Here is a 26,809-nt window from a genome sequence, read left to right on the forward strand (position 1 = left end):
CACGGTGCATGGCCCAAGGGACTTTGCAGATGTGATTAAATTAAGGATCTTTAGATGAGGAGATAACCCTGGGTTATTACTCAGCTGAATCCAATGTCATCTCAAGGGGCCTTCTAAGAGGGAGTCAGGAAGGCCAAGGTCAGTAGTAGGAGATGGAAAGACAGAAACAAGAGGTTGAGTAATGCAAGGAACCAAGGAGTGTGGGCGCCTTTAGAAGCTGGAAGAGACAGGACATGGATTCTGCCTCAGATCCCCTAGAAGGAACCAGTCCTGCTGACACCTGGCTTTTAGCCAGTAGGTTCGTTTGGGACTTCTGGCCTCCAGATCGCTAGGAGAATAAGCCCGCGCTGTTTTAGCTCACTAAGTTTGCAGTAACTTGTTAGAGCAGCAACTGGACAAATACACCATAGAACTCACAGCAGGGGGACTCAATGAGTCTGAGGGACCAAGGAAAGGTACATCCTGTCAGTATTCTCTTGTTTTGCACCAGCCCTGGGTGGGGGCAGTAAGGGTGGGGGATCCTCACAGATAACAATTCTGCAGGGTTCACAGAGTCATGGCCGCAGCCTCCATCTGGAGGTTCTGGGGTTGGAGGCAGCGTCCATGCACTGCACGGGCATCTGGGAGCCCCATTCAAGTCCCCCATCTCCTCCTTCCTGGCTCAGGTTGCAGATCCTCTGAGCTGTTTTGCCTCAGCCCCCCCCCCCCAAATCTGGGCCACATCCACTGGACAAAGAAGCTGACCAGGTCACCCCTGGATCACAGTTCTTCCACCAAAGGTCCTTTCTCCTTCTGGGAGGTGGTCCCCTCAACCTAGGACCACAGTCTAACGTGGAAGAGATCTGCCACCCAAAAATGTCCTCCTCACAGCAAATACTGACCTGCTGTTCCCCCAAGTGACTTCTACCCAAGGGGCCACCCCATCCTTCATACCCACGGAGCAGTCTCCGTGACCTGGTTCCTTGGGGGTGGGGGCTAGATTCTGGGAACTGAACTGGGAGGGGAGATTTTGTGGGGCTGCGGGATCCAGAAGGTCTGGCTGCTGCTCCCTCTGGGAGGGTCTGTCCCAGTCCCTATTTCAGGACCCTATGTGGGCCCGATCCCTTCCCCGCTCCAGGGCCACCCTGTGCTCCTCGCCCTGCTCCCATCCCGTGGGTTGTCCCAGTGAGGGGACTGCTTCTGTGTTTTCCAGTCTCCAGCTCTATCACGGCATCTGCTTCCTTAGTAAGGACAACCGAGGCCTACCACCGCATCTCTGCCAACGAGGGCAGTTCTACTCAGGATGGTTACTGGGCTCTAGGAGCCTGTGGCTGGCAGTTCAGAGACTGGAACACAAAGCCGCTGTCTGCCGGCTGCTCTGGGACAGGGTTTCCCAGCACTGGGCAGGTTGCTCAGGAAGGGAGAGGGCAGGACCAGATGGAGGAACCCTCTGGACTTCAAGCAGAGGCAGTGAGTGGAGGTACATCCGAAATCCCATCCAGGATGAACGAATTGGGCTGGATCCGTGGAGGCAGTTAACTAGAAATAGTTCATGCCCAGAAGTCGTGAAAAGCATCTCAATCAACAGGGTAGGGCCAGACTGCCAGAGCCCGCTACCATGTGGGGCTCTGTGCCCCTGAAGCGGTGGGTTCAGAGTGGCCACACGGCCATTTTAATTATGCCCAGCGTGTGAGAGGATTGAGACCTGAATCGCTTGGGGGAGTGAGTCAGACAAAATCGAGAACAAAATGGATGCACCAACACAGACATTTGTGGAGGACTTTCCACATGTAAGGCCCTGTTGCCGTCCCAGACACACGACACAAGCTTGCAGGGCACTGGAGGTGTGGGACTGGCCAACAGGATCGAAGAGCTGAGGCACCTCCCCACGCAGTGCTGTGCGTCCTAGGAGGGTTCAAAGTACATGCTCCATGCGGTGAGGGGAGCAAAAACTTCAGGAGGAGGTGGCGTTTGGAAGGGTCTTTGTAAATGGATTGAAAGTTCACAGGCGACAGTCAGAGCAGGAGTGGGGGAGCAGGGGCCAAGGCAGGGGGGAGGAAAGCCAGGAGAGGCCACGTCCAGTTTGACCAAAGGGTGGAAACCACGAGAACAGCACTGGGAGGTAAGGCTGGCGAGGGCCTTGGACGCTGAGCTAAGGGGAACGGGGAACATTGGTGAGTGGGGAGATGACATGGTCAGAGCCGTCTCTGGGAGACAGTGGTCGGGGGGTTATTTGGCTGTGCAGGACTCAATTTTCTGGAGTGACTTTTAGTGGTGATCTTCATTGAGTAATAGGACATTGCCTCTGCCAATGCACGTGGGCAGCACTGAACCCCAAACCCCACCAGTTGATGGAGCTGATAGTTCTACTGGGGGCTTTGCCTGTTTTTCACTTGGCAGTGTGTTCCCCAAACGTTAGTAGATGGTGTTAGCTGGATTCAAACAGACATTAGAATTACCTGGTCTCATTCCTCCACATCCTTCAAGCCTATGGATAGTAGTTTCCTTGAGAGGGGCACCTAGTTTCTAGGCTTTTTATAGTCAAATAAGAATGGCCTCTAATTAGCTCTATGATCTTAGGTAATGTCACAGAAAGTAGCATCTAACGAGTGTCTACTCTGCATCAGGCATGGTGCCCATACTTGGTCACAGACCATTTAATAGTAAAATAGTAATATATTTGTGTATTCCTTTATAGTTAAATTTTACCAGAAGCTCAGTTTCTTCGTGTATAAAGGGAGAGGTTGGGCTGAACCATGTCTAGTCCCTTCATGTCTCACTGTATGCACATCTGTCGGGTAATCCTGATGTTAGAGAACAAGGACCAAGTTTGGAAGGAGGCAACTTAGGGGCTTCTCCACAGACACCATGGAAAACATAAGAATTCTCTCTGAAGCTGTATGAACTGAAAATATAAGTAGGCCCTCATTAGGTAACTTAGAAAAGTTCATGTCTCAGTCCATTTGGGCTCCTGTAGCAAAATACCATAGACTGAGTGCCTTAAAACACAGAGATTTATTTCTTACAGTTCTGGAGGCTGGAAGACCAAGATCAAGGTGCCAGACGACTCCGCTCCTCGTGAGGGCTCTTTTCCTGCCTCGCAGACGGCCGCCTTCTCTCTGTACCCTCACATGGCCTTTCCTCCCTTTGTGACTGCTCTGTGCCTCTCGTAAGGGCACCAAGGGGACTCCACGCTCATGACCAAATTACCTCCCAAAGGGCCAACCTCCAACTATCATTGAATTGGGAGTTAAGGCTTCAACATACGGATTTGGGGGGACACAAACATTGTCTATAACACTTCACATATGATAGGCCCAGATTGAGCAATTACAGAGGATTTGGGGAATGCCTGACTTACTAAGCATAATTGTAAGAACTCTTATGAGGTAGGGACTATTATTGTAATTCCCATCTTACAGGCAAGGCCACTACAGAACATAGAGATGAAGTATTTTCCCAAGGCACACAGCTGACAAGTGACAGAGCCAGGACTCGCACCCTAGTAACCCAGGGCCCTTGTGGTTAATGTATCGTAACACACTGTCAGGCCACCTGGAATGGGCGGAGAAGGCAGGAAACCACCCTGTGCCACTAAAGCTACTCCTTGGGGCTGCGGGTGAAGACGTGACGCTGGCCAGGCGGGGAGGTGGTTTGACCCAGTATGGTATTTTTCAGCTGTCCATCTAAACTCAGAAAACACAGGAATGTAATTCTAACCTTAAAGAAACACGAAGATTAAAATGCAACTTTTTGATTCAGGTTAAAATCCACTCAATCATAAATTTTTTTTTTCATGTTCTTCCTGAATATTTCCTTTCTTTCCAAAAGTTTGGTGTAAACAACATCCACAGAAACGAAACAATCCATTCACATTTCTCAGACTACAGGCTTTTCTCTCAGACTAGAGCAGGATGATTTTCAGTGTCCTCTGCTAGCATTCTAATAGTCCCCGTGAGAAAGAAGTGCATGTCTCAAAAAACTGAAGCCAAATAAGCACGCCACACTTGCCGATGAGCACCACTGGGCCCTGGGTGTGGGGGCGGGGTATGCTGGAGGGGGTGGAAGCCTCTCCAGACAGCACTCAGAAGCAGAGGGAAAGGTCGGGCAGCAAATCTGGTGAGCCTGGGAGCAGTGGCTACTGAGCTGTGAAATGATTCCCCTTTCAGCCGGGCATTTGCCTGAAGTCACTGATCTCCTTCCAAATCACTCTGTTCTGGGCTCCTTGCCAAGCTCCTTGGTCTACTTACCAAGCAGGAAGCAGGTCAGCAAGCCTGGGATGGGCTGGGCACCGGGAGGCTGGTGCTGTCCTCTCAGGGCTTCTGGCCAGGAAAGGCCACTAATAGTGGTGGTGGGTGTGCTGGGGTCTGTCCCACCTCAGCACGCATCTCACACAAGCAACCACTCTGCTTTCTAGTTAGCCAGGGAGGAGTGTTGGAGCCCCAGTTTATGCCAGCACCCTGGCTAGAAATGCAAATAGAAGACCAAGTCCCCACCATTGAGGACCGAACAGGTCCTCAGGGAGGGGACTGGTGCAGCCACAGAGGGAAGTGTGCTGCGGAGGGAGATGCAACTCTTCTCTGGACGCTGACAAACTTCTATTGACGACCCCCGTTGTTACAGACTCACTTGGGGCCTGTGAACGGTGCGAGCATGTCAGTCTCCTTACCAGGCAGTTATCTGGGGACAGATGAGCTGTCCTAGGAGGTGCACCCCTGGAAGGACAGGTGCAAAGATCTGGGCTGTGGTGGTTGAAACTTAACCTATTAAATGAAATAAAAATCCCAGTCCCCCCCCCCCCCCCCCCCGGCTGCATTAGTCACCCTTCAAGTGCTCAGTCGCCCCCTATGGCTGGTGGCTGCCACGCTGGACAGAGCAGACGTAGAACATTTGTCATTCCCATAAGTCCTACTGGGTATTTTTTTTGTATCGATAATGGCAGTAGAGAGTGGGACACGCTGGGTGAGCTCTGGAGGGACGTGCCCACATCAGTCCAGGTGGCGGTAGGGATGGTGACGCCAGTGGAGAAAGGAAAACTTCTCCAAGGAGCCACATGTAAGCTGAACCCCTGTCTGAGGTTCACAGCTTTCTCCCAGCAGGACAGACCCTAAACCTCACCTGATCTCGCCTTGAATGTAAGTGTTCCCCGATCCTGAGGCCCCTTCCTGCTCATTGCACGTGTCTCCCTGAGTCTCACCCTTCCCATGGCTTCATGTGCCTTCTTCAGAGATGTTCGGCTGAGGCTGTTTGTACGAGACAGTCCAGCGGGTCTCAAGCTGCATCAGAGCTTGCCAGAGGGCTTGTTAAAAGACAGATCCCTGGGCGTCACCCTGTTTCTGAGCGGTAGGCCAGAGAACTTGCATTTAATAAATTCCCAGGTGAGAGGTCCAGGGACCACACTTTGAGAACCACCGATGTGGTCGACAGAGTCACACTCGCTGATTCATTCGTTCACCAAGCACTCGTTTAATGTACGGTTGCCCGATGCTCTTCCTGAAGTCCAGGCAAGGTCCCGGTTCTGGGGAGTCTACATTTCAGGGAGGGGAGACAGCCTGAAAAAGAACCTATGTGGGGTGGTGATGGATGTTATGAAAATGGATAAAGCAGAGCGAGAGGAGAGGTGTCACGACAAGGTGACATTTGAGCAGAGACCTAAAGAAATGAGGGGCAGGAGAGGGCAGGACATGACCCTGGCCTTTCTGGCCCTGTTTTGCTCCTTCCTCGGCATTTTAATGTGAAAAATGAGGTCATGTTAAAAAGCGAGGTCATCAGTCTATAAATAGCTAAGTTTTGAAGACAGATTTGATCGTGTGTGTATGTGTTTTTTTCAAAAGAAACATGATGCCGAAAGTCATAGATTTGGCCCCAGCTCGCAGTTCCACCTTTGGGTCCCAGCTGCCTTTGTGCGAACCCCTCTCTGCAGGGTGGAGAGTCCCTCAGGCTAAGGAGCCTGTATCTCCTTCTAGATCAGGGGTGTCCAAACTGTGGCTTGCGGGCCAACTGTGCCCCACAATCCATTGTTAATTGGCCTGCAGCAAATTCCAAAAATATATTTAGTTTACTTAAATAAACCAGGTGAGGCAATACGTACTTCACCTCGAGTGTATTTTACCACATATGGCCCTGGGTGAAAACCATTGAAAAAAGTTTGAACACCCCTGTTCTAGATGATGCCTCAGGATTCCCAGACTTTTCCAGGGCCTGTGAACCCCTCTCCCAGGCACCTCCCTCAGGCCAAAAGGCTATGTGCAGGGGTGAGGTGGGTGGACTTGGAATAGGACCTGGGCTGTATAGACGTAAGGGTCTACAAATCCTGCTGATGAGGGATAGAGCTGCCGGGGGGAGGGGCCAGGACCAGGCCTAGGGCGCCGGTGCCTTCTTGTCCTGGGTTCTTCCAACATCACCAGCAGCCTGTGGGCTCAAACCAATCAGCTGAGCACTCCGTACTCTCGCAGTTTGGGGTCCAGACAGCAGACTGGGGGTCAGTCAACACTATCAGCCGTTGCTGGGAAGATGAGCATATGGTGTGGTGCCATGAGTCCGTCAGGGTCCCTTCATAAAGGAGGCTAGTTTGTGGGCGGGGTTAGCTCTACCCCCTCTTAGAAGCACAAGTCTTTATGATGACATGCAAACTGTGTGCCTTTAACACCTTGTTTTCCTTTTCAACCTGTGGTTTTCAGGCCCAACTGTCTCAGGCCTTAAATGGAGTTTCTGATAAGGCTAAAGAAGCAAAGGAGTTCCTGGTCCAGCTGAAGAACATTCTGCAGCAGATCCAGGTGAGTGAAACCAGGCGGTGGGAGGGTAGTGGGTGCAAAACGCTCACCAGACGTACCCAGAAGAAAGGAAGGTGTGCTCAGCAGGAGGTCTGCTTGTCCTACCGCACAGCCTCAGGCAGACAACACACTCAGGCCACCGACACCCAGGTGACCGCTGACACGGGCTCAGTTAGAGGGGACTGCAGAAAGAGCTGGAAAGAAGCCATGCAGCACGCTGCACAGCCATGTCGTCCTATGTGGTATCTGTCTATGGTGCTTTTGTACCCATGTCATCAGTGCATCAAAATATAAACGCGTCATTTACTACGTATGTGTACTTATGAGCACCCATGCTGTTCACATCCTGAGCCTGACATGCATCAATAAGGCACCATCTGTGGCCTCGGGAGCTCTGTCTGTAGGGGAGAATGCACACGCGTGTGCTCCATACGAACGTGTACGTGGAGGAACTGTTCACACATGTGATGACCTGGTAAAGCATCCCAGTGTCGGGGTGGAGGAAAGGGACTGAGGGCACCGATTCCTTAACCAGCCAATAGAACCATCCTTCCTAACGAGCTCAAGTGCAGACTCAGCCACAAGCATTTTCAGTCATGTTTCTCATGTTTCAGAGACACGAGATGTATGAGTTTGGTGGGGCTGCTGCAACAAAGTACCACAGATAGAGTGTTTTAAACAACAGGAATTTAATGTCTCACAGTTCTGGAAGCTAGAAGTTCAAGTTCAAGGTGTGGGCAGGGTTGGTGTCTCTTGAGGCCTCTCTCCTGGGTGTGCAGACAGCCGCCTTCTCCGTGTCCTCACATGGTCGTCCTGTGTGTGTCTGTGTCCTAATCTCCGCTTGCTATGTGGACCTCAGTCCTAATGGATGGAGGGGGGGGGCACCTTAATTACATCTTTAAGGGCCTGTCTCCAAAGACAGTCATTTTCTGGGGTTCTGGGGTTAGGGCTTCAACACAACAAATTGGGCGGGGGAGGCAGGCACAATTCAGTCCATAACATGAGGCCAAATTCATGCTGATCTTAGAGACCTAGAAGGATTTTTTTTAACTGAGAAAGACAGGCCCTACAGCATGAGCATGGGATTTTTGGGGGTTGTTTTACTGGGTTTTTTTTTATTATTAAAAGCAAAAGGATGTGTTACAGAAATTTTGGAAAGTAGAGAATAATAGCTAGAACTAAGAAAAATTTCACCAATATCTGACCACCTGAGGTGACCACCTCCCCATTTTGACACCGTGTTCCATTGTTTCAGACACATGCACGCACGCACACACACACTCATGTACACATATATGGGATTATGCTATACACAACTTGTAACCTGCTTTTTTCCTTCTTAATTGTCTCTCTTGAGCATTTCCCATGGCATTAAAAACTCTCTCTGAACAGGGTCTGAATGACTACAGAATATATCACCACAGAGATGAGCCGAGATCCATGGTACCCCTCCCCTAACTCACATCTACATGTTTCCAATTGAATAGCATCACAGATGCTTCCAAGACGAGCTTCTCTGAAGTACGTTTGTCTAGCACTCACCAGATTTCAGCATGCCTTCTCCCTAAAGCTCTCTGCTTCCCCCAGGAAAACGGACTAGACTACGAAGCCTGCCTAGTCGCTCAGTGTGACGCACTGGTCGATGCTTTAACTCGGCAGAAAGCCAAGCTGCTCACCAAGGTCACGAAGGAGAGGGAGCACAAGTTGAAGGTAGGTCCCTGGGGTACTGGCGCCCTCAGTCCCATCACAGCCTCTGCACCCAGCATGTGGTGTTGGGGGGGGGGGAGGGACAGCGAGAGGGAGGGAGGGAAGAGGAAATGGATAGATGAGCAGACTGCCCCTGGGCCTACATACACTCATGTGACTTTCCCTAAAGCCAGTCAACACCCATGTTCTCCCTCCAAAGTGAGGGTCAGACACCAGAATCCTGCTGATTTCAAGTCAGAGGTCCATCCTCTCCCCTCTTCTCTACGTTCCTGTTTTCTGCAAAAGGGATCCCTCCTGCTCTCATCTTGCAGAGCATGAGTACCCCCTGACAGTGACGAGGCCTCCAGCTCTGCCCCCTCCTCAGGCTCTCTGATGTCCCACGCACTCAGTAAACAGCAATACTAACACACGCTACCCACCAATGGGAGGGCAGGGTCTCCCCTCACAGGTATGGGGCTCCTGGTCCAGGAAGGCACCCTGTGAGCACGCTGCATGGACAGAGCGCTGCTTCACTGTCCAGGGGCTCCATGTGTTGTATAGACATTTCCCACCAAATCAGAAAATATTACTTTCCAGGAAAGAAGGAATGAGTGTTGGGCATGGTCCATGGTTTACAAGCAAAGCAGCTGAGCCCATGAGTGACCCAAGACCACCCAACAAGTGAGAAGGGAGACAAGAAGTTGGGGAGTTTCAGATTATGTACTTTCTCTGCTTTCTATCCAGAGTTTAGGACATTTGCTCTGGTGGGTGTTGTGGCTGCGCTTATTGGAAAGTGGGTCCGTTTATTATCCGTAAAGAGGCTGCCTGGAACTCAGCCACAGAGGGCATCAGGAGAGGGTGCGAGGCGCCAGAGCAGTGCCACCCTTCCGGCCTTTCTCTGCGCTATTTCTGAGACTCTCGCTGCAGCGTGGCTGTACTTTCTCTGATGAGATAGATGGTCACTAGGGATTCTTTCATCGCAGATGGTTTGGGACCAGATCAATCACTGCACACTGAAGCTGCGCCAGTCGACGGGGCTGATGGAGTACTGCCTGGAGGTGATCAAGGAGAACGACCCCGCTGGGTTCCTCCAGGTGAGCTGGCTCCCGAAGACACCAGGCGGGCTCAGCTTCGTCCCTCCACCTCCACTGCCACCCTCCAAACTAGCTGAAGTTTTAAGGAGGTCCCCTCCACTGGCCTGGAGTTGAGTAAATTCTGCTTTGCTCAGTGATTCCAGGAGATGCAGGTTCTCAACTTGGCTCTGCCTCTCACTAGCTGTGACCCTGGTTCTGGTCAGGGTCAGATGTCATAATTTCTAGGGCCAAAATGCCATGCATTTACACTTTGACTTCCAGACACCCAATTCAACATTTTCCTCACAAATAGGAAAGGACAGTCTTTACCCAACAAGCTGGAAAGATTGCACAGGAAGCAGGGAGCTGGCAGGAGCGACACGGCTCATGACCTCCGTGAGCAGAGCCCTGCGGGCCTGGACAGATGACCACTGTGGCAGGGCACACCCCCGCAGCCAGGCTGGCTCGGAACAGGGCCACGATTCAGACAGGAGTTCAGTCCTCCGTCTGTGGGGAAAATGATGAGGCCCCTTGGGAACATGGGTGGCGGCTCTGCAGGACATGTGCAAGGCTCGCATGGACAGGACTTTCCAGCGGAGGAAGCAGAGCTGTGGGTGAGAAGCCCTGGACAGTTTGGAGCAGAAGAAGCTGTACAATTCAGAGGACATACCAGGGGGAGAGAGCTTCCAAATTCTGGGGATAAGGGAAAGGGGTTCTTCAGATCTTGCAACAAACTACCAGTTTGTTTCACTTTGCAAAGTACTAGGTCTAACAAAAGAGGTTTTATGAAGAATGCTTTTGTATACTTAAAAAGCATCATGTTTCACAAAAGGACTTTCTAATTTCTTTAAAACAGGCGCTCCTTTACATTTAACACAAGGCGCTTTCACAGTATGACTTGAACAACACCATGCATTTTCACTTGCCCAGTGTCACGCTGGCGGGTCATTGCCTCCCTGCCACAGCTTGAGCACGCACCCACTGAGCACAGCCCCTCCCGTCCCTGAGCGATGAGAGGGAGTCCCCACCCCCATGCCTCCCCCACCATGTGCTGCATGATTATTATTCCTTTGCAAACCGACACCCTAAACTCTGTGCTCCCTTTAAGATCTCAGATGCTCTGATCAAGCGTGTCCAGGTGTCTCAGGAGCAGTGGGTGAAAGGTGCCCTGGAACCGAAAGTGTCTGCAGAGTTTGACCTGACTTTGGACAGTGAGCCGCTGCTGCAAGCCATCCACCAGCTGGACTTCATTCAGATGAAATGTAGGGGTGAGCTGGGACTGGCCCAGTTCAGTCAATGCTTCTTTCAGAAGAGGCGTCCCCCCCGAGGGGGCAACTTAGTGCCACTGGAATACCTGTGATAGTGGAGGGCAGCAAAGTAGGGGGGGGGAGCGACGCCCATGCCACACACCTGCCTCAAGTCCCAGCTCAGCCGCCCACTAGCCAGGTGACCTAGGCCAGTAGCAGTCTGAGCCTGAGTGTTTTCATTTGAAAAAGAGGATCATTTGTTGATTCAGAGACAATTACAGGCCAGGCACTATGCCATGTAGGTGCTCAAGACACAGCCCAGAGCAAGTCTATAAATTCCCTCATAAAACTCAGCTGGTATTCTAGAGAAGACAGTAAATGAGACACAAACAAATCTAATAGAATGTCTGATAATGGCAGGTGCTACAAGAAGGTGCTTTTTGGGAAGGGGGCTTAAAGGGTATGTTGAGGTGAGGAGGAGGAGACAGATGCAACATAAGGGAAGAACATTTCAAGTGGCAGAGGGCTGGCAAGTACAAAGGTCCTGAGGCAGAAATAAGTTTTCTGTGTTCTGAGAAGAGCAAGAAGGTCAGAGGTGAGAACAGCGTGAACCAGGTGGAGGGTGGTAAGAGGTGAATTCAGAGAGCCATGGCAGACACAGGCAAAGGGTTAAGTAAACTTTGCAAAACTTGCCCAAGTTACAAAATTAGCCAGACCCAGAGTCCTGTTCTAAAGGCTGCCTCCCCAGCGGCATCAGGGTACATTCAGGAGAGAGAATAAGGCCATGTGGTTTTTTTAAACCAAACTATCAAAGGACTAAGCACCATACCTACAGAATCTGTGAACTCAAGAAAATCCTGACCTGTAAAATATATGGCCATTTTTAAACTAAAGAAAAAAACACATCTCTTGCACACCCCCTCACACAGCTTGCACCTGGGGGGAGGTTTAGACGTGCCACCTGCACCAGGTGTAAATGGGACACAATGCTGAGGGAGGAGCCTGGTGGGGGAGGATGGAGGGGTGCCTCTGGAAAGTGGGGCTGTGGAAGGAGGAGGCTTGGAACAGTTCCAGATGAGGGATGAGGCAGTGGGATGAGCCCACAGAGGAAGGGGGAGAGCCAGCGCAGGGCCTGGGGATGAAGAGAGGGCTCCTCCATGCTGCTAACCTGGGCTGGGGAGTCAGGCTGCGCTCAGCCAGCCTGGAGACCAAGTCACGCAGGGGCTGCACCAGCCAAACCATCAGCTGAAACCTGGAAGACAGTGAGTGCCCTAGTATTTGGCGCCAAATTGAAATCTGTAGTCTTTACAAAACTCAGGTTGCGATTTTCCCTTTAAAAATGTCAGTGTGGACTACACTGATTTCTGAAAGCTCCTGAGCCTGAACACAGCTGAGAACAAAACCATTCTCCCATCTCACCTCAGTAGGATGCATGACACGTCTGGTTCAAACCCCTGTTCCGTGGGCTCACTGTTCCATGCTCCAGGATTGCCCCTCCTTCCCGGACTTTAAAATGCTCCTGGCCAAAGGGTGAAGTGTGTCTTTGCCTTTCAACCGCCCCCCCGTCCCCCCCCAGCCCCAGCCCCAGCCCCCTCCCCCTATAAGCTGCATGACCAGCCAGCCCGCCTTGGGACTGGACTCCCCATCGAGGTGCGCTGGACAGGTCGGGAATGACCACAGGGTGGCCAGTGACGGAGCTCAGCCACGTTTCCTTCTGGGGCTGGGCCCCTGGGGCGGCGGAGGGGCCCCCCGCCCTCTGGCACAGGGGTTTGTGCTCTAAATCTCGGGTCTCTGTCACAGTGCCACCCGCCCCCCTGCTGCAGCTGGAGAAGTGCTGCACCCGCAACAACAGCGCCACACTGGCCTGGAGGACGCCGCCTCTCACCCACAGCCCCGCGGACGGCTACATCCTGGAGCTGGACGACGGCGACGGGGGGCAGTTCCGGGTGAGCCTAAGGCAGAGGCCGAGGCGAGGCCGTAGTGGCTCGCCCTGCCCCGGCCCTGGACCAGCCCGCGAGGCTGCCCTTAGCCCTGATGCCACCAGAGAGGTTATTGGCCGCAAGGATAGAGGGCGGGAAAGCTCTGGGCTTGTGGGAGATGGGCGTTGTCTACCAAGGGCTAGGTGGGGGCGGCCCAGCAGGCAGAGGTGGTGGTCACAGAGGAAATGCAGGACGCTTTTTCTGTGAAGACTGACACAGGTGAGCTGAGGTAAAGCTCAGAAAAGGTGTCACCTTGCACGGACCTACTGCCCAACTGACCCCTGCACTCCATCCACATTTATTCTTCAACACCCTCCCACATACCACCCCCCACACTTCCCAGCCCCCCAACGCTCCCTCACACCTTGTCTTGCCTGGTTCACTAATTATTTCACCTGGCAAGGCGCTCCACATGTGGAAGACACTTGATAAATGGCTGTTGGAATGGGGTGACCTTCTACATTCATGACCCCAGTGATGAGATATCAGGGGGACAATAAGGGCTCTGACCGAGCCAGAGATGCATCTTCTACTCCCGCATCTGGTAGAAACCTTGGGACAGCCCTCCCCGCCCCCCCCCACCCAAAGCAGAACCCCTAATAGAACTTACCTCGAGATTTCACACAGTGAAGTTCAGGTTAGTGTCCGTTTGTTTTGTTGACATGAACACCAGGAAGCACAAACTCTATGAGTCTTCTTAAGAACACCTCCTTTCTGTCCCCAAAAACGACAAAATAAAGGTTCATTCTAACAAACCACTTCAACTATAACAATTCTTCTATTTCTTCTCCTGGGGAATTGCACCCACTTAACAAATCTTGCCAAAGGTCAATATTCCTTTTGTTTCTCTCAAAGGGACTTAGGCACTGTCCTGTCACTTGGGTTATACGAATCCCTCCAAGAACATGAAAGTTTGGGAAATAGGGCAGCACGCCCTTGGGAGTTGTGAGTGCGGGCAACCTAGGGAAGTGAGAAGATGAGGCGGCTTGAGACAGGAATGGTGGTCATTCACTGGGTCGAGAACCTCAGTCACGCTGGTTGTGCAAATGAGCTAAGAACTGACGTAGTTCCTCCACCAGGAACAGGAAAAGAGTCCATGTTTTTGAAGTGGGAAGGAAGAGAACACTGTTTGGAGGTGTCGAGAGAAGCAGCCACAGAGCTTAACTAAGGACAAGGCGTGACCACTAACAAAAACTCAATCCGAGGGCTAGGATTTATGAGGACCAGTGTGTTATACTGGGCTCCAAATGCAGACAGACCTGCATTTAAACGCTGGCTTCTAAGTGGGTTAACTGTGATCTTGGGCTAAATCCACTGTCTTTTCCAAGTCTCCTTATGAGTAAAATACAGAAAATAACGATATTGCAGGGTTGTGTGAGGACTAAAATAGCTATTGTTAATAACTTAGAAAAACAAACAAAGAGTAAGCCCCCTAAACAACCAGGCAGGAAAAGTGTTTTAGACAAACTAAGAGAGTGTAGTGACATAGGATAAGTGTAAGGAAAGGCTGAGCGTTGAGGGAAGTGAATAGGACAGGGTAGGTTGAGGTGAATGAGGAACAAAATAATCCCCAGAAAAGGCTCTTTGGGGTCCCATGCAGAAATGTTTCACCCCCTTGGGTGGCCAGGAAAAAAGCAGCTGGTGGGATGGGGCAAGTAGTGGAAGACACCAACCTCAGGGGTGGGAGAAGATGGGGAGGCATGGAGCACCCCACCTTTGGGTTCCAGCCCAAATCCACTTGACCCCACCTTTGGTCACACCCTTCTTCGGTCTGCCTTTTCCAATCACGTGTGATTACCCGCTTTTTAAAAAATATATATATGTATATTGGTTATTTTGTTTATTTAGATGCTTAGCTCACTTCTCTAGCTTGAATTCCCATTGAAACCAACAGTCCTTTCTTGCTCCAAAGGCGGGGGAAGTGGGGATTTCTGCACCATCCCCCTGGAGGTGTGGGTGCCCCTGGGCTCCTGAGTCCTGCCTGACAGGGCTGACACAAGCAGAGGCAGGACATTGTGGGGCTGCGTCCTGACTAGCTGCAGACCTGCGGTCCCTCCTTGCCTCCCTGGGACCCGTCCGTCATGCCTCACAGCCTCCGTCAGCCAATAGTGAGGGTTCGTGCCCAACCTGGACGTGGCCTGCGCCCCTGCCACCACTCATCCAAATTTCCTTACTCCGTGACTCTCGCACTTGTAATGGCAGCACGTTGCTAAGAGAAATTTTCCACATAACAGGCGTCTAATGAGCAGTTCCGGCTCTCTTTCAGGAGGTGTACGTCGGCAAGGAGACCCTGTGCACCATCGACGGTCTCCATTTCAACAGCACCTACAACGCCAGGGTCAAGGCTTTCAACTCCTCTGGTGTTGGGCCTTACAGTAAAACTGTGGTCCTGCAGACGTCTGATGGTGAGCACAGGCATCTCTCAGGGGCAGAGGCAGATTCAGGCACTAGGGCTGAGCTTCTAAAGGAGGAGCCCACATCTCCTCCCAGGGCCCAGGGGGAACACTACCCACTGCTTAAGATGGAGCAGTGGGGCAGTGGGGGAAATGAGGTGGCAGGGAAGTTGCCCGCCCCCGCCTGCTCTGTCCCTGCTCTGCTCACCTGGGCTCCTTGCCTGTACCTCCCTGGCCACAAACCAAAAAAAGACAGATATTCTTTCACCCCATTTGCTGGACCTGGGAAAGGACACTCGTAGATGAGAGCTTAGGAAGACTAAACTCCCACTTTGAGGGCTGAGAGGGTACAGGGCTCTGTACAGGGGACAGTTCCAGAGAAGAGAAGGCCACACTGACGCTTGGGTGCGACTCCTCGCAGCGGGAACCTGTCCCCGGATGCCCAGCGCAGGAGCTCGGGGCTGATGGCTTCCACACCTAGCTGTGTCCCAGGCAACACGACCACGTCAATGTTCCATTGGATTTTGACCCTCTGAGTCAAAATAAAGAACAGTTCCCAAGAGAGTCTGTCCTGCTGCACCGGGCCCACCCTGCCCGGGCCCCAGGGCTCTGTCTGTTGCCATCACGTATCCCAGCATGTTCTCCGATTGCCCTGAGGAAAACACGATCCACTTCTGGATCATCTCCCAAGGATGACAGGAGCATTTGCTGTTCTCAAGAGTGCAGCTGCAATGCTCTCCTAACAATGCTGTGACCTGAGGGGTCATTTTATATACCATGAGGTTCACTCGCTTTCTGCCCCTAGGAGCCCACGGCCTAGAGCCAGGTATCCTTGCCCTATGCTTAGTGGACACAATTTTAGAGGAAGGGCCTCACTTCCCACACCAGAAGGCTTGGGAGAGCAGACAGGGCACCACCCAATGGGCTGTGAACCAGGAGAATGGAGCTTTGTGACTGGTCACATCACTTCCTCAGTGTCCCAAACCTCCCACCCACAAGGTGGGGCGTGAATATCTACTTCCTCTTTAACTCACAACTGTATGTGAAACCAAGACTCCCTGAAATGCATTTAGATGTGGGGTTTTGAGGCCAGAATGTCTGTGTTCCTTGGCAAGTTGGATTCATGGGATTGGGAAAGTGGATGAATGCAGATAAGGGAGTGCGTGTGCGTGAATCACACACCAGAACACGTGATGCTGGGTGCCAACTTCCTGACAGAGGTGAGTGAGCCTGTGTCTCAGCCCAGGTTAGAGACTGCCGGCAAATGCCATCCCCTGACCTGCTCTTCCTCCCTCCTTCCTTTCCAGTGGCCTGGTTCACCTTTGACCCCAACTCGGGGCACCGGGATATCATTTTATCCAATGACAACCAGACAGCCACCTGCAGCAGTTATGACGACCGGGTGGTGCTGGGCACGGCGGCGTTCTCCAAGGGCGTGCACTACTGGGAGCTGCACGTGGACCGCTATGACAACCACCCGGACCCCGCCTTCGGGGTGGCCAGGGCCAGTGTGGTCAAGGACATGATGCTCGGGAAGGACGACAAGGCCTGGGCCATGTACGTGGACAACAACCGCAGCTGGTTCATGCACTGCAACTCCCACACCAACAGGTGCGCTGCGGGCCCCGCCCACCCTCCTCACACCTGGGCTGTTTGGGGACAAGGGTCCCACAGGACCAGTGTTCCTTCTGCCATTAACAAGTTCGGGCATCAGGCATGCAGGGGAGGTGTGTTCAGCTACCTTGGTGTCGTTTCCGCGTAGAAGCGATCGGTGCCTGCAGCCCCAGTGACAGGGAGCAGCAGAGACTAGAATGGCAGCAAATAGGTTTCCAGGTCACTCAGCAAGTCACACGCCAAGGTTCCACTGGGTCCTTGTCTGTGCTTCTCTTCCTGGTTCTGCTCCACTTTCCTTCACATACAATCAGCCTGAGCTTCAGTCACTGCACAGCCAGTGGCCTCATGGCTGTGACCATGTGCCACAGAGGGAGTGGGTGCCATTGCCATGGCCAGTGATTTGCCTGGAGTGACCCCATTACACGGCCCTGCCTTGCATGGGCTTCACTCCTGGGCAGCACCCTCCGGCAGGGCAGGCCTAGGGGGCACTCACAGTGGATGGCTCTGTAAGGGTACCCTCGATGCTAACCCTGGGCCTGGTGTTACCAGGGTGGGAATAGGAAATTCAGATCCTGGGGAGATGGGCCCCCTCGGGTTGCACTGGGAAGAAGTCACAATGTCTGGGTTCCTCCAGGGACTTGAGCCATGTGGATGGGGTCTTCATGCAGCCCGCAGCCTCAACTGCAATGTGTAGAGACAGGGCGCCTGGGTCTCTCTCCTGGGACACAGAGAAAGCAGAGGCCCCACCCCCACCATAGCTCTCATTCTCTTTCTCCTTTCCTCCCACCCCAGGGGTTCTGTCCCCACATCTGGCATGTGGGAAGAGGTGGGGGGATGGAAAATCCTCAAAGCCAGCACTGGCCAAGGAACCCAGAAATGAAGCGCTATGGCCACCTGTAGCCACATCTTTGCTGTGGGGTCTCCCTCCTGGTCTGCTAAGGGCTATCACCCCAGCCAGGAGAGCTCAGGAGCCTCAAACAGCCAACCTCTGGGCAGAGTGGGCCCTGGAAGCTCTCTGTGCTCTGAGTCCACCTGCAGCACAGAGGCAGTGACCCCTATCTCCAGAGGCCTGGGGGAGGGGAGGCAGCTGTCCCTCTGCATCCTCTGCCTGGCCCTGCAGGCTGAGCGGGAGCTGGGCCTACCCCTGCCCCTGTTCATAGACCCAAAGAGGCCGAGTCCAGGCCCACCAGCTCCATGTCTGCTTAAGCCAACCAGCACCCAGATTGAGGTCTGCTGGTGGGAGTAACAGCCCGATGCATTTATTGAGCGCTTACTTTATGCCCTTGTGCCCGTAGGTATAGGAAGTACCTGACTTACATGTCCTATTGTTAAATCCATTTGCAGATGACGAGACCTAGGCTTTGAAAGGTTTAACGGCCTAATTAGTGGTGCTGCAGGGTTTCACTCAGAACCCCCGGTGGGCGGCTGTGTGAGGCCGGCGGTTGTGTGAGGCCGGGAGGCAGGAGGCCTGTGCTGGGGAGCGAAAGGCCTGGGGTGGAGCCTGCGCCGTGGCGGGAATCCCATTGTGCACCTCACACTGGTCACTACCGTCCCCCAGTGGTCAGTGTCCAAATAGCCAAGGCCCCTGGAGAGCACTGTTCAGGATCCCTCCGCTCAGTGGATGTAAATTCCCGTCACCACAAAATGCAGTATCACCAACATTTATCAAGAGCCTCACAATTTCATTCTCACTGTGGGATGGCGACCCAGCAGGGGACTTGATTCCAGATTCAGCGCCCATCCCCTGCCATGTGCTGCCTTTCCAGATTCCAGAGATCCTTCTGGGAAGACGCCAAGCTGAAGTGGGTGGGTCTTTGCAAAGTCTCCCAACGGCCTGCTGTCAGCCTCTTCCATGGACTCAATAGTCGCTTGGCTAAAGCTGCAAAGGGCACCAAGTTAGTTCTTTTCCTTGACAGAAAGGAGCCTTCCCTACCCACGTTTCCCATTGGGACCTGCTCATCAAAACCCCAACCCTGGTATCCAGGTCCCAGATATTGTCGGGAAAGAAGGGGCTGAATAACCTGGTCCCACTAGGGTAAGGAACCTCACCCGTGTGCCCCTGACCAGGTGAGTACACTTTCAGAGGACTCATAGACCCAAAACAGCTGCCTGCACCACCCAGGTGCTGCGTTTTCCAGGTGAGGGTGTTCCTAGCCCCCTTTACGTCATTCTCCTGAGCCATCACTTACCTCCCAGGCCTGGTGTGGTAAGGGGCTCACTGGGGCTTCTCCCCCCAGGACGGAAGGCGGCGTGTGCAAAGGGGCCACGGTCGGCGTGCTGCTGGACCTGAATAAACACACTCTCACCTTCTTCATCAACGGGCAGCAGCAGGGCCCCACCGCCTTCAACCACGTGGACGGCGTCTTCATGCCGGCGCTCAGCCTCAATCGCAACGTGCAGGTGCGGAGCGCCCCCTGCAGGCCGGAGCCCGTCTGGCTCCTCCCCCGTGATGCCCCCGGAAGGCCACCTTAGGGTACCTGCGCAAAATGGGCCATAGAGCAAGCAGCTCGCCCAGGCGGAGAGCTTACCTATGACCCACCTAGGGCATTCCAGCAGAGGCTCTGGAGTGGCAGCTTGTGGAGAGGCAGTAGAACGGGGAGAGGATGGCAGGGAAATGCGTAATGTGGGAAAGCTGCTGCGGAGGCGTTAAGCAATTGGAGGAAGGTCAGTGCCCCTGCCCAGCTTGGACCCTGATGGCCAGGTGCATGCTGGGGCCTTCGGGGGAGGGGGTGCCAGCCCTCATGGCGTCGTCCTGTGGCTTTCCCCTGAGCAGAGAAAGAAGAGAGTTGGGAGAGATCAATCGTAAGGTCCTGCAAGTCCTCTCCTATTCCCTCTCACCTCCACACGAAGCAGGCAGGAAACTTGTCCTTTTAGAGCTTGGGGCTGGCCCGGTCCTAGTGGATGCGGTTTTAGGAGAGTGCTGACGGCTCAGGAGTTCCCGAAACGGCACAGAGACAAAATGGGAGCCCAGTGAGGGTGTGAGGGAGCTAGACGACGTGCACGCACCTTCCTTTGCCTGCAGCGGAGTCCTCCTCTCCCGGGAGTAGTGGGAAAGGGGCAGAGTGCTGCTCTGTGGTGCCCATGGCTCTGAATATTGATGGGTTACCGCAATCAATTAGTGATTGATTTGTACCCTCACTCATTTGCAAAAGGGTGTTGAGGCAGCCTGAAATGCAGGGTATTATTGCACAGGGTTAATAGAACCGATGTAGGAAAGGAGAGAGGACCTGGGAAGAAAACAGAAGCAAATATCCACCCAGGAGGACCTGAGGCTGGGGCCCCAGGCTGCAGGGGGTGGGGGAGCCTGATTCTGAGGAGAGGTGCAGACCCGCTGCGGGGGCAAACTCCTTAGACTAGTGATGTGAGCAACATCGTAAACAGCAGGCCCCACAACACAGAGAAGCTGCTGCCCTGTGACCCCCAGCGCGCAGGGGGTCACGTGTGGCTGCCGTGTTGTCTGGCACTCAGGGCATGGTGGTGACCTCTCTACCTTCACTCATCTTGTCTTCTTTTCCAGGTCACCCTGCACACAGGACTGGAAGTGCCAACAAACCTGGGGCAGCCGAAGCTGTCAGTCAACTAGCGCCCAGCTCAGCTCTACACGGCGTCTGGGAGAAGCCCACCACCCCTGACTACACTCAGTAAGCACGAGGGCAAGACGACCATGTCACGGTGTGACCCAGGAGCCACTGAGTATCTTAAAGACGTGTTTTCTTTGGGGAACAGACAATGGGTCTGCCAGCCAAGCCTGCTGAGGCCACTGTTGGCAGTGAACATGGGTGTGTGTTTTCCTTTTTTTCCCACCTGGACGGCTCACATACTCGTGAAGAAAGACCTTTCTCGAGGGAGTGAGATAGCTTCGGGGTTTGTGGTGTTGTTTCCTGCCATCTGTTTTCAAAGCTTGTCTTTTGGGGAGGAGCGTGAGAGGAGGGCAGACTCTGTGACTGGCTTCCCAAGAACAGAAGGCAGGAGACTCTTAGAACCCCATGTCCCGAGGGTCCACCCTTTGCTGGTGTCACTCCTTCAGAGTCCCAAGGTTGCGAGTTCCCATTTTTGTCAGGAGAAGTTCTCCTTTAGCTCTTTGGTCCTGGAGGCTTCAGTACGGTCTGCCACTTGCAGACCTAACCCAGGATCCACAGAAAGGGGCGCTAATCATTCATCTTTGCCTCTTACTGAACTGTTGAGAACCTTTTAAAATGGTTTCTTCAGGTCATTCCTCTTTCTCTCTCTCTCTCTCTCTCTCTCTCTCTCTCTCTCTCCTCGATTGTCAGCTAAAATTAATTCACTCAGTTCTCAGTTCTTAAACACAAAAGAAAGCACTGGAATTGGAATTGGAATGATTATGTGACAAGGCCCCACCTGCTGGTGGCTTTTTTTCTGGAACTAGCTCCCCAAAAGGTCACCTGCAGACCTATCTGAGTTGTTCTTCTGAGCTGTGCCATGCTCAGACTCAGAGCATACAAGACGGGGGACCCTGGGAGTCTCTTAGGGAGAGTGCACCTTTGCTTTGAGACCCACCCTACTGTCATCATGAGAGCATCGTGAAAGCAAGACGGGACCCCGAAGGTGGCAGGATGTCTGAAGGGACAGGAAGTAGATAGCAATATTATGTTCCTTGTCACCCAGCTTCCCAGCACGAGCCTGGGGTGAGCCCTCCCCTCCTTGCTGGGAATACTACCTTCTCCCCTGAGATCCACGTTGAGTCGTGTCCATCTCTCGGAAAGACAGCTCGTCCACAGGTCTGAGCCTAGAGCCGGCTGTGGTCCTGTCCCCAGAGCACCTTTCTCCTCCTGCACCCCCTTCTTCCTTGTTACCTGCCACCTCCATCACCATCTGGTAGCAAACCTTTCTCTCTCCTTTTTACAAGAATATATTTTATCAAGCATTTTATTTGTGAGGTTGAGGAGTACCTTATAAAACTGAGCCCGTAAACCGGCACCAACTGTGTTTACTTGCTTCTAGCTGCTTGTTTAGACACTGCACTTGCTTTCTGAGTGACCCACCAGTGCTGTGCAGGTCCTACCCTCTATTCAGCAGATCCGACAATCCTACCTCGAAGCCTGGGCCGCAAGGCTGCCTTGTCTGGCTGTCCACAGGAGTGGCCAGCTGGGCCAGCTGCCCGGTGGCTTCAGGAGCTGTCTGGTGCTGTGTTTAAGCCTTGCCCACCGAGGTCCTGGCACCCAGGGCCGCCCTGGGCTGCCACATGTCCTCATCTGTGCAGCTGCCTCTCTCTTCTCTGTTTCCATGTCCCTTAGTTTCACTCCCTAGCCAACGCTCTGGGTGGACTCGGCTTGGAGGGTTGGGGAGATTCCTGAAGATTGGAGGACACAGCGGAACTCTGGCTTTCTGGGGCCGAGGAAGCCATGACTGGCAGGTCCAGGTGCATCAGCTTTGGGAAATGTCTTGTCTTTTGGAAAAGATGAGGCCACAACCGAGGCAGTCACATAGCTGCTGGGAAGGCGGGCTAGACAGGGCTGCCTGGCAGAAGAGACTTCTTACAGTGGGATCTGGATGAAAGTTTGGGGAGCTCCCAGAATCCTCGCAGCCAGGGTCACCAGGTAGGCCTGGCCTGCGCCTTTGGACAGGCGCTGCTCGAGCTCAGCCTGAACTTGGTGTCACCCTCAGGATCTAGGTCAGATGGAGAAGTGGAAAAGGGAGAAGGGAAATTCCCACAATTTCAGGTGGCCTCTTTAGGGAGAAAATTACCTAGAGTTAGAGAGAAGCCACCGAAACTCCCTATTGTCCCCCCGTCCCCCCACCAAGCGATCAGCAGTCCCCTGTGGGTGCCAGAGTGGGCATGATTCTACCTTCTCTGAAGCCTCCAGGAGCCCAGAAGCAATACGGCTGATACCAGGGACCATGGCAGGCCGTCCTACAGCCATCTCTCCTGTCTTCAGCACAAAACACTTTTCAGGGACAAGAATGGACCTAAGAGAGAAGGCAGGTCCATCCACACACTTGTGTTTTAAAGGATCAGTGACACAGAGCAGGAATGCATCAGCTCCTTGTGGCCTTATGTCACCCTCCCAGGAAGCCACGGGCCGTGGTATCTCATCTACCATCGAATTTCCTGTTCCTTTACAACATGGTGACAGTTTTGTACATAAAAGTTATATCAAGATGATGCTTTTGTTGGGCTGACTGAGGAATAAGTTGGTGTTCACCTATCAAGCAGTTTCAGTGAGAAGGGAATTCAGTGATTGGAAATGTCCGTTTCCACTGCCTTGTAAATAACGCCTCTGTGATGTGGTTCTGCAGTTTGTTCTTTGCTGGTGAGCAAGTTTGGTCAGTCTGGCTTTCCTTTTAGAATTAATCTCTTAAAAGTTTCCAAAAGCATCTCATTGCATAGCCTCCTAGCTCCTAATTCAAAGCAAGGCAGTCCACACAGCCCTGCTTTCCCCCTTTCTGCCCAATATAATGATCCCAATTCAAGCGACATCAGTAATTGTGTCCCACAGAGGAACTGACCTATACAACTGTATGTAGTTGGAGGCTGACTCCTTAGCCCTGTGTGAGGTTTGTAGTTGTGACAGTGCCCCCCAGCGCCCATGGCCACTGCCCCCCAGCACCCAGTGCCCCCCAGCTCCCAACCACGGTGGTGAGGGCCATCTTTCCAGAGTGAGCCTGGGCCAAAATGGTGCTTACTAGGGCCCTGGGCACAGGCCGTGTGTTCTCCTTGTTCTTTGTGGCCCTGCGTCTACCGCCCAGAACACTCTCAGGAAAGCATTACAATGCAGGACCTAGGTGTACTTTCTCCAGGTGTATTTACATTTCAGCCTTAATTCTAATTGCAAGTGAAAGGCTTGGACCCCTGTGAAGACCTGTTTCAGGCTCCTAGATGAAGCTGCTGCTGGTGCCATGGCCACCAGCTGGCTGTGAGATGTTGAGGGCGGGTCAAGTCCTTGGGGGACTCTACGTGTGTTTACAAGGAACGTGGATGACACCAGGCTTTGTCACCCTCCACACAATTGATATTTTGGGGTTGGTGATTCTCTGTGGTGGGGGTGTCCTGTGCACTGTAGGGTGTTTGGCCACCTCCCTGGCTCCACCCACTAGATGCCAGTATCAAGCCCCAAGCTCTGGGGCGGGAGGTGATGGGGCCACGCACACCCGCCAGCCTGGCAGGCCTCACTTTGCATTTGCTGAGGTGCCCTCAGCCCCCACCCCATTCTGGAGGTGCCCCCAGCCCCCACCCCATTCTGGAGGTGCCCCCAGCCCCCACCCCATTCCTAGAAACAAGACTCCATCTTCCTCTGGCACTTTTGACTGAAAGCAGCAGAAATTTCTTAATGGGCCTGTGGTCTTTCACTGGTTAAAATCTAACCAGATGTCCTTAGTAGATATTTAAGGTCTGTGCTGGCCCTGGGAAACCTCAGGACTCCTGCAAGTGGACTAAGCCTGTAGCTCTTTTCATTGGTCACATTCCTGGGCAGTTCCTCCTTGAGGAGAAAGGGATCCTGGCAGCTTTAATGTTAAATGGGCAGTAAAATAGATGAGGATGCATGGATGAGACTCCACGTTCAGCCCTCGGAAACTCACCTTTAACCTGCTTTGATACGGGTTGGGGTACGGGTGAGGGCAGATCTCTCAAATCTTTCTGTGCCTCAGTATCCCCGCTTGAAAATGGGCCTACTCATATGAACCTACCTCCTCTGCTGTATTGTGAGGATTATAGAATAACACTTTTTAAAGAAAAAATAGTGTAGTCTTTCATCTATGGAGTCTAGGCTAATGGTTCACTCTCAATGGATCAAGCCTGTGTGGTGACTTTCCAGCCTGTTCTCTGACCACAGTGTCTTCCATCCAAGCCTCTTATGACCATATTGATTACACAGCTGCCTGGCCTTGAGGGGGCACAATTGGCTTTCTATGGCCCATAGAAAGCAACCCCAGAAGTCCCCATTCCCATGAGGCCTGTTCAAATGGCCTCTTTGCACAAAGTGCTGCATGCAGGCCACGTGTCAGCATTCCCATTATTAGTCCCAAAGGTGTCTGCGTTTTAAATGTGGAAAGAGATGGACCCCACTTTCTGACTCCTTGTTTACCTTAAGTTCCAGAATCTAAGGGGCCCCCCCACCCATAGTGTCTCCTTTGTTTCCAACGATCTCTTTGTTTCCAACGATCTCGGCAGAGGGAGCGGCTTTGAAAACCAGCGCCTGACAGTAGGTGATGAGAGACTGAACCGCAGTGCAGGAGGCTCGCTGGGCGAAAGGGTGAAGCGGCTGATGGCCGTCTGTGCAAGTAGGTCCCGGCTTCTCCACGGACGGTGGGGACTCCAGTCAGAAACAGGGGCTGGGGGTTGAGAGCTACATGGGGGGCTTGTTCGGAGCACTGGCTTCTCTCGGAGGGTGTCGCTCTCTACGGGCCAGTCCTGGGCAAGACCTGGAGCCCCTGGGTGCACGAGGTGGGTCCTGCTCACCAGACCAGGAGCTCAGGATGGCTCTGAAGATCCAAAACCAGCTCTGGGTTAGGAACAGTGATGGCTGTGGCCGTGGAAGCAGGAGCATGGCGGGTGCTTCCTGGGTGAGACAAGCTGCCACTGCTGGGGGGGGGGGGCGGTACTGGACACCCCAGCCCCAGACTTTCTGTACCAAAAGCAAGTGCAGGGTGAGCAAAGCAGAAAATATTAGATGCATGGTGTAGAATTTCTGATTTCGCACTGAACTGTTGTATTAAGCATGAAAGGTGTTTGTTTAACGTTGGCAAAGGAATTTAAAAAGTAACAAAAAGCTTCGTGTCCTTGTTTTGGCTGTTGACAGAGCTTCCATTTACCTGCCTTTCTTTACCTGTTTTCTCCCTCCCCCAACCCCTCCTCCATCGCATCCACTTTCTGTCACTCATTCGTATTTGGTGGCAGCTCTTGGTCCTGTTGGTGTTCATGTTCCACTGGAAACACGGAGGGGGTATGGAGGCAGGCAAGGAGTTTTTTCTAATTTTTGTATTGGTATCCACAAGCCTTTGTATTTTTTGGATTGCAAACACTGTGTTTTCTGGTCTATGGGGGTTGGTTGAACTTTGTGTATTGCCTTTTGGAAAACCTGAGTTTTACCACAGTCTTAAGCAGGTTTGAAATAAATTCTTTTGACACTGCCAACAACTGAAAGACAAGGCATGGTCTGTAATCACTGCTCAGCGGCCAGGTCTGCCTTTCCCAAACTGGCCGTGACTCCAACTGGACGGGGCACAGGCTGCTTAAGTGGGAGGCCACCCTGCCTCTTGACCAGAGGGCCTGCGTGTGGTCAGGTGCCAGGGTCACTGTGGTTGTGTGACATGTGCCAGGAAACCTTGAGGGGATTACACGACTCTAAATTATAAAGTGCCATCTCAGACAGTGGGAGTTCATGGATTCCTTTTTGCAAGAGATGGTAAGGCTGGAAATTGACAACAGTGAACATATGGTTATGATAAATTCAGGAATAAAAATGGATCATGGGTTACAAGAGGAAGCTGAGATTTGGGGAAAACGTCTTAAGTAACCCAGGAGCATCAGGGAGCCTAAGCCGCCCCTCCAGCCAGACTGAGCCTGCGTGTCTGACCTGAAAACCGTCCTGGTTGCGGTCCTCAAACTGTGATCCACAGGAGCAGCCATCTCCAAGTCCTGGCAGTCCGGGCACTGGCCTCACGGCAGTTCCCTGCATTTACTGAGTGGGTTACTGATGGTGGGGGCGGGGAACGTTGCAGGCCTGAGGTTAGAGCGCAGGCGTCTGAGGTTAGCAGTTACGCTTGGGGGCCACACAGAAGGAAGCAGAAGTGGGCCGGAGGAGATGTCAGGCTGTGATGCGGAGGCCTCGGCCACCTCAGCTCTGGAGTTGTCCCAAGGTGGGATGTAAGCACTGGGCTTTCATGGCCCCACGTCATTCACCCATCTCACCTGAGCAAGGGGGAGGCAGTCTCTGAAGGGGGCTAACGGCTGAAGGCTTTGTCCTCAGCACTCTCAGCACTGAGAGAGGAAGTCCTTATTCCTGAATGGGGACCTGAGGGGGACATCACAGCATCCACCACAGGCCACCCCTGCATGGCAGATCAGTCTGTGCTCCACTCAGCTTTGCAGAGCAGCTGTTCCAG

The 26,809-nt window shown here is 52.9% G+C and overlaps 1 protein-coding gene across 2 annotated transcripts in view; it reads left to right on the forward strand.

Moving 5' to 3' along the window:
* TRIM67 (tripartite motif containing 67) overlaps positions 1–25,841 on the forward strand; it is a 48,822-nt gene extending 22,981 nt beyond the window's left edge. The window contains exons 2-10 of one of the 2 annotated variants that reach the window (XM_019757376.2): positions 6,660–6,755; positions 8,340–8,462; positions 9,422–9,532; positions 10,620–10,779; positions 12,559–12,704; positions 15,004–15,142; positions 16,438–16,741; positions 18,982–19,144; positions 20,262–25,841. In XM_019757376.2, the coding sequence (XP_019612935.2) occupies positions 6,660–6,755; positions 8,340–8,462; positions 9,422–9,532; positions 10,620–10,779; positions 12,559–12,704; positions 15,004–15,142; positions 16,438–16,741; positions 18,982–19,144; positions 20,262–20,327 (1,308 nt within the window). In that variant the 3' untranslated portion in view covers positions 20,328–25,841. The remainder of the gene's footprint in view (positions 1–6,659; positions 6,756–8,339; positions 8,463–9,421; positions 9,533–10,619; positions 10,780–12,558; positions 12,705–15,003; positions 15,143–16,437; positions 16,742–18,981; positions 19,145–20,261) is intronic. The other variant, XM_019757377.2, reaches the window with a different exon arrangement.
* Positions 25,842–26,809: the final 968 nt, after the last annotated feature.

Source organism: Rhinolophus sinicus, linkage group LG12, assembly GCF_036562045.2.
Source record: "Rhinolophus sinicus isolate RSC01 linkage group LG12, ASM3656204v1, whole genome shotgun sequence".
In the NCBI taxonomy this organism is placed as follows: Eukaryota; Metazoa; Chordata; class Mammalia; order Chiroptera; family Rhinolophidae; genus Rhinolophus; species Rhinolophus sinicus.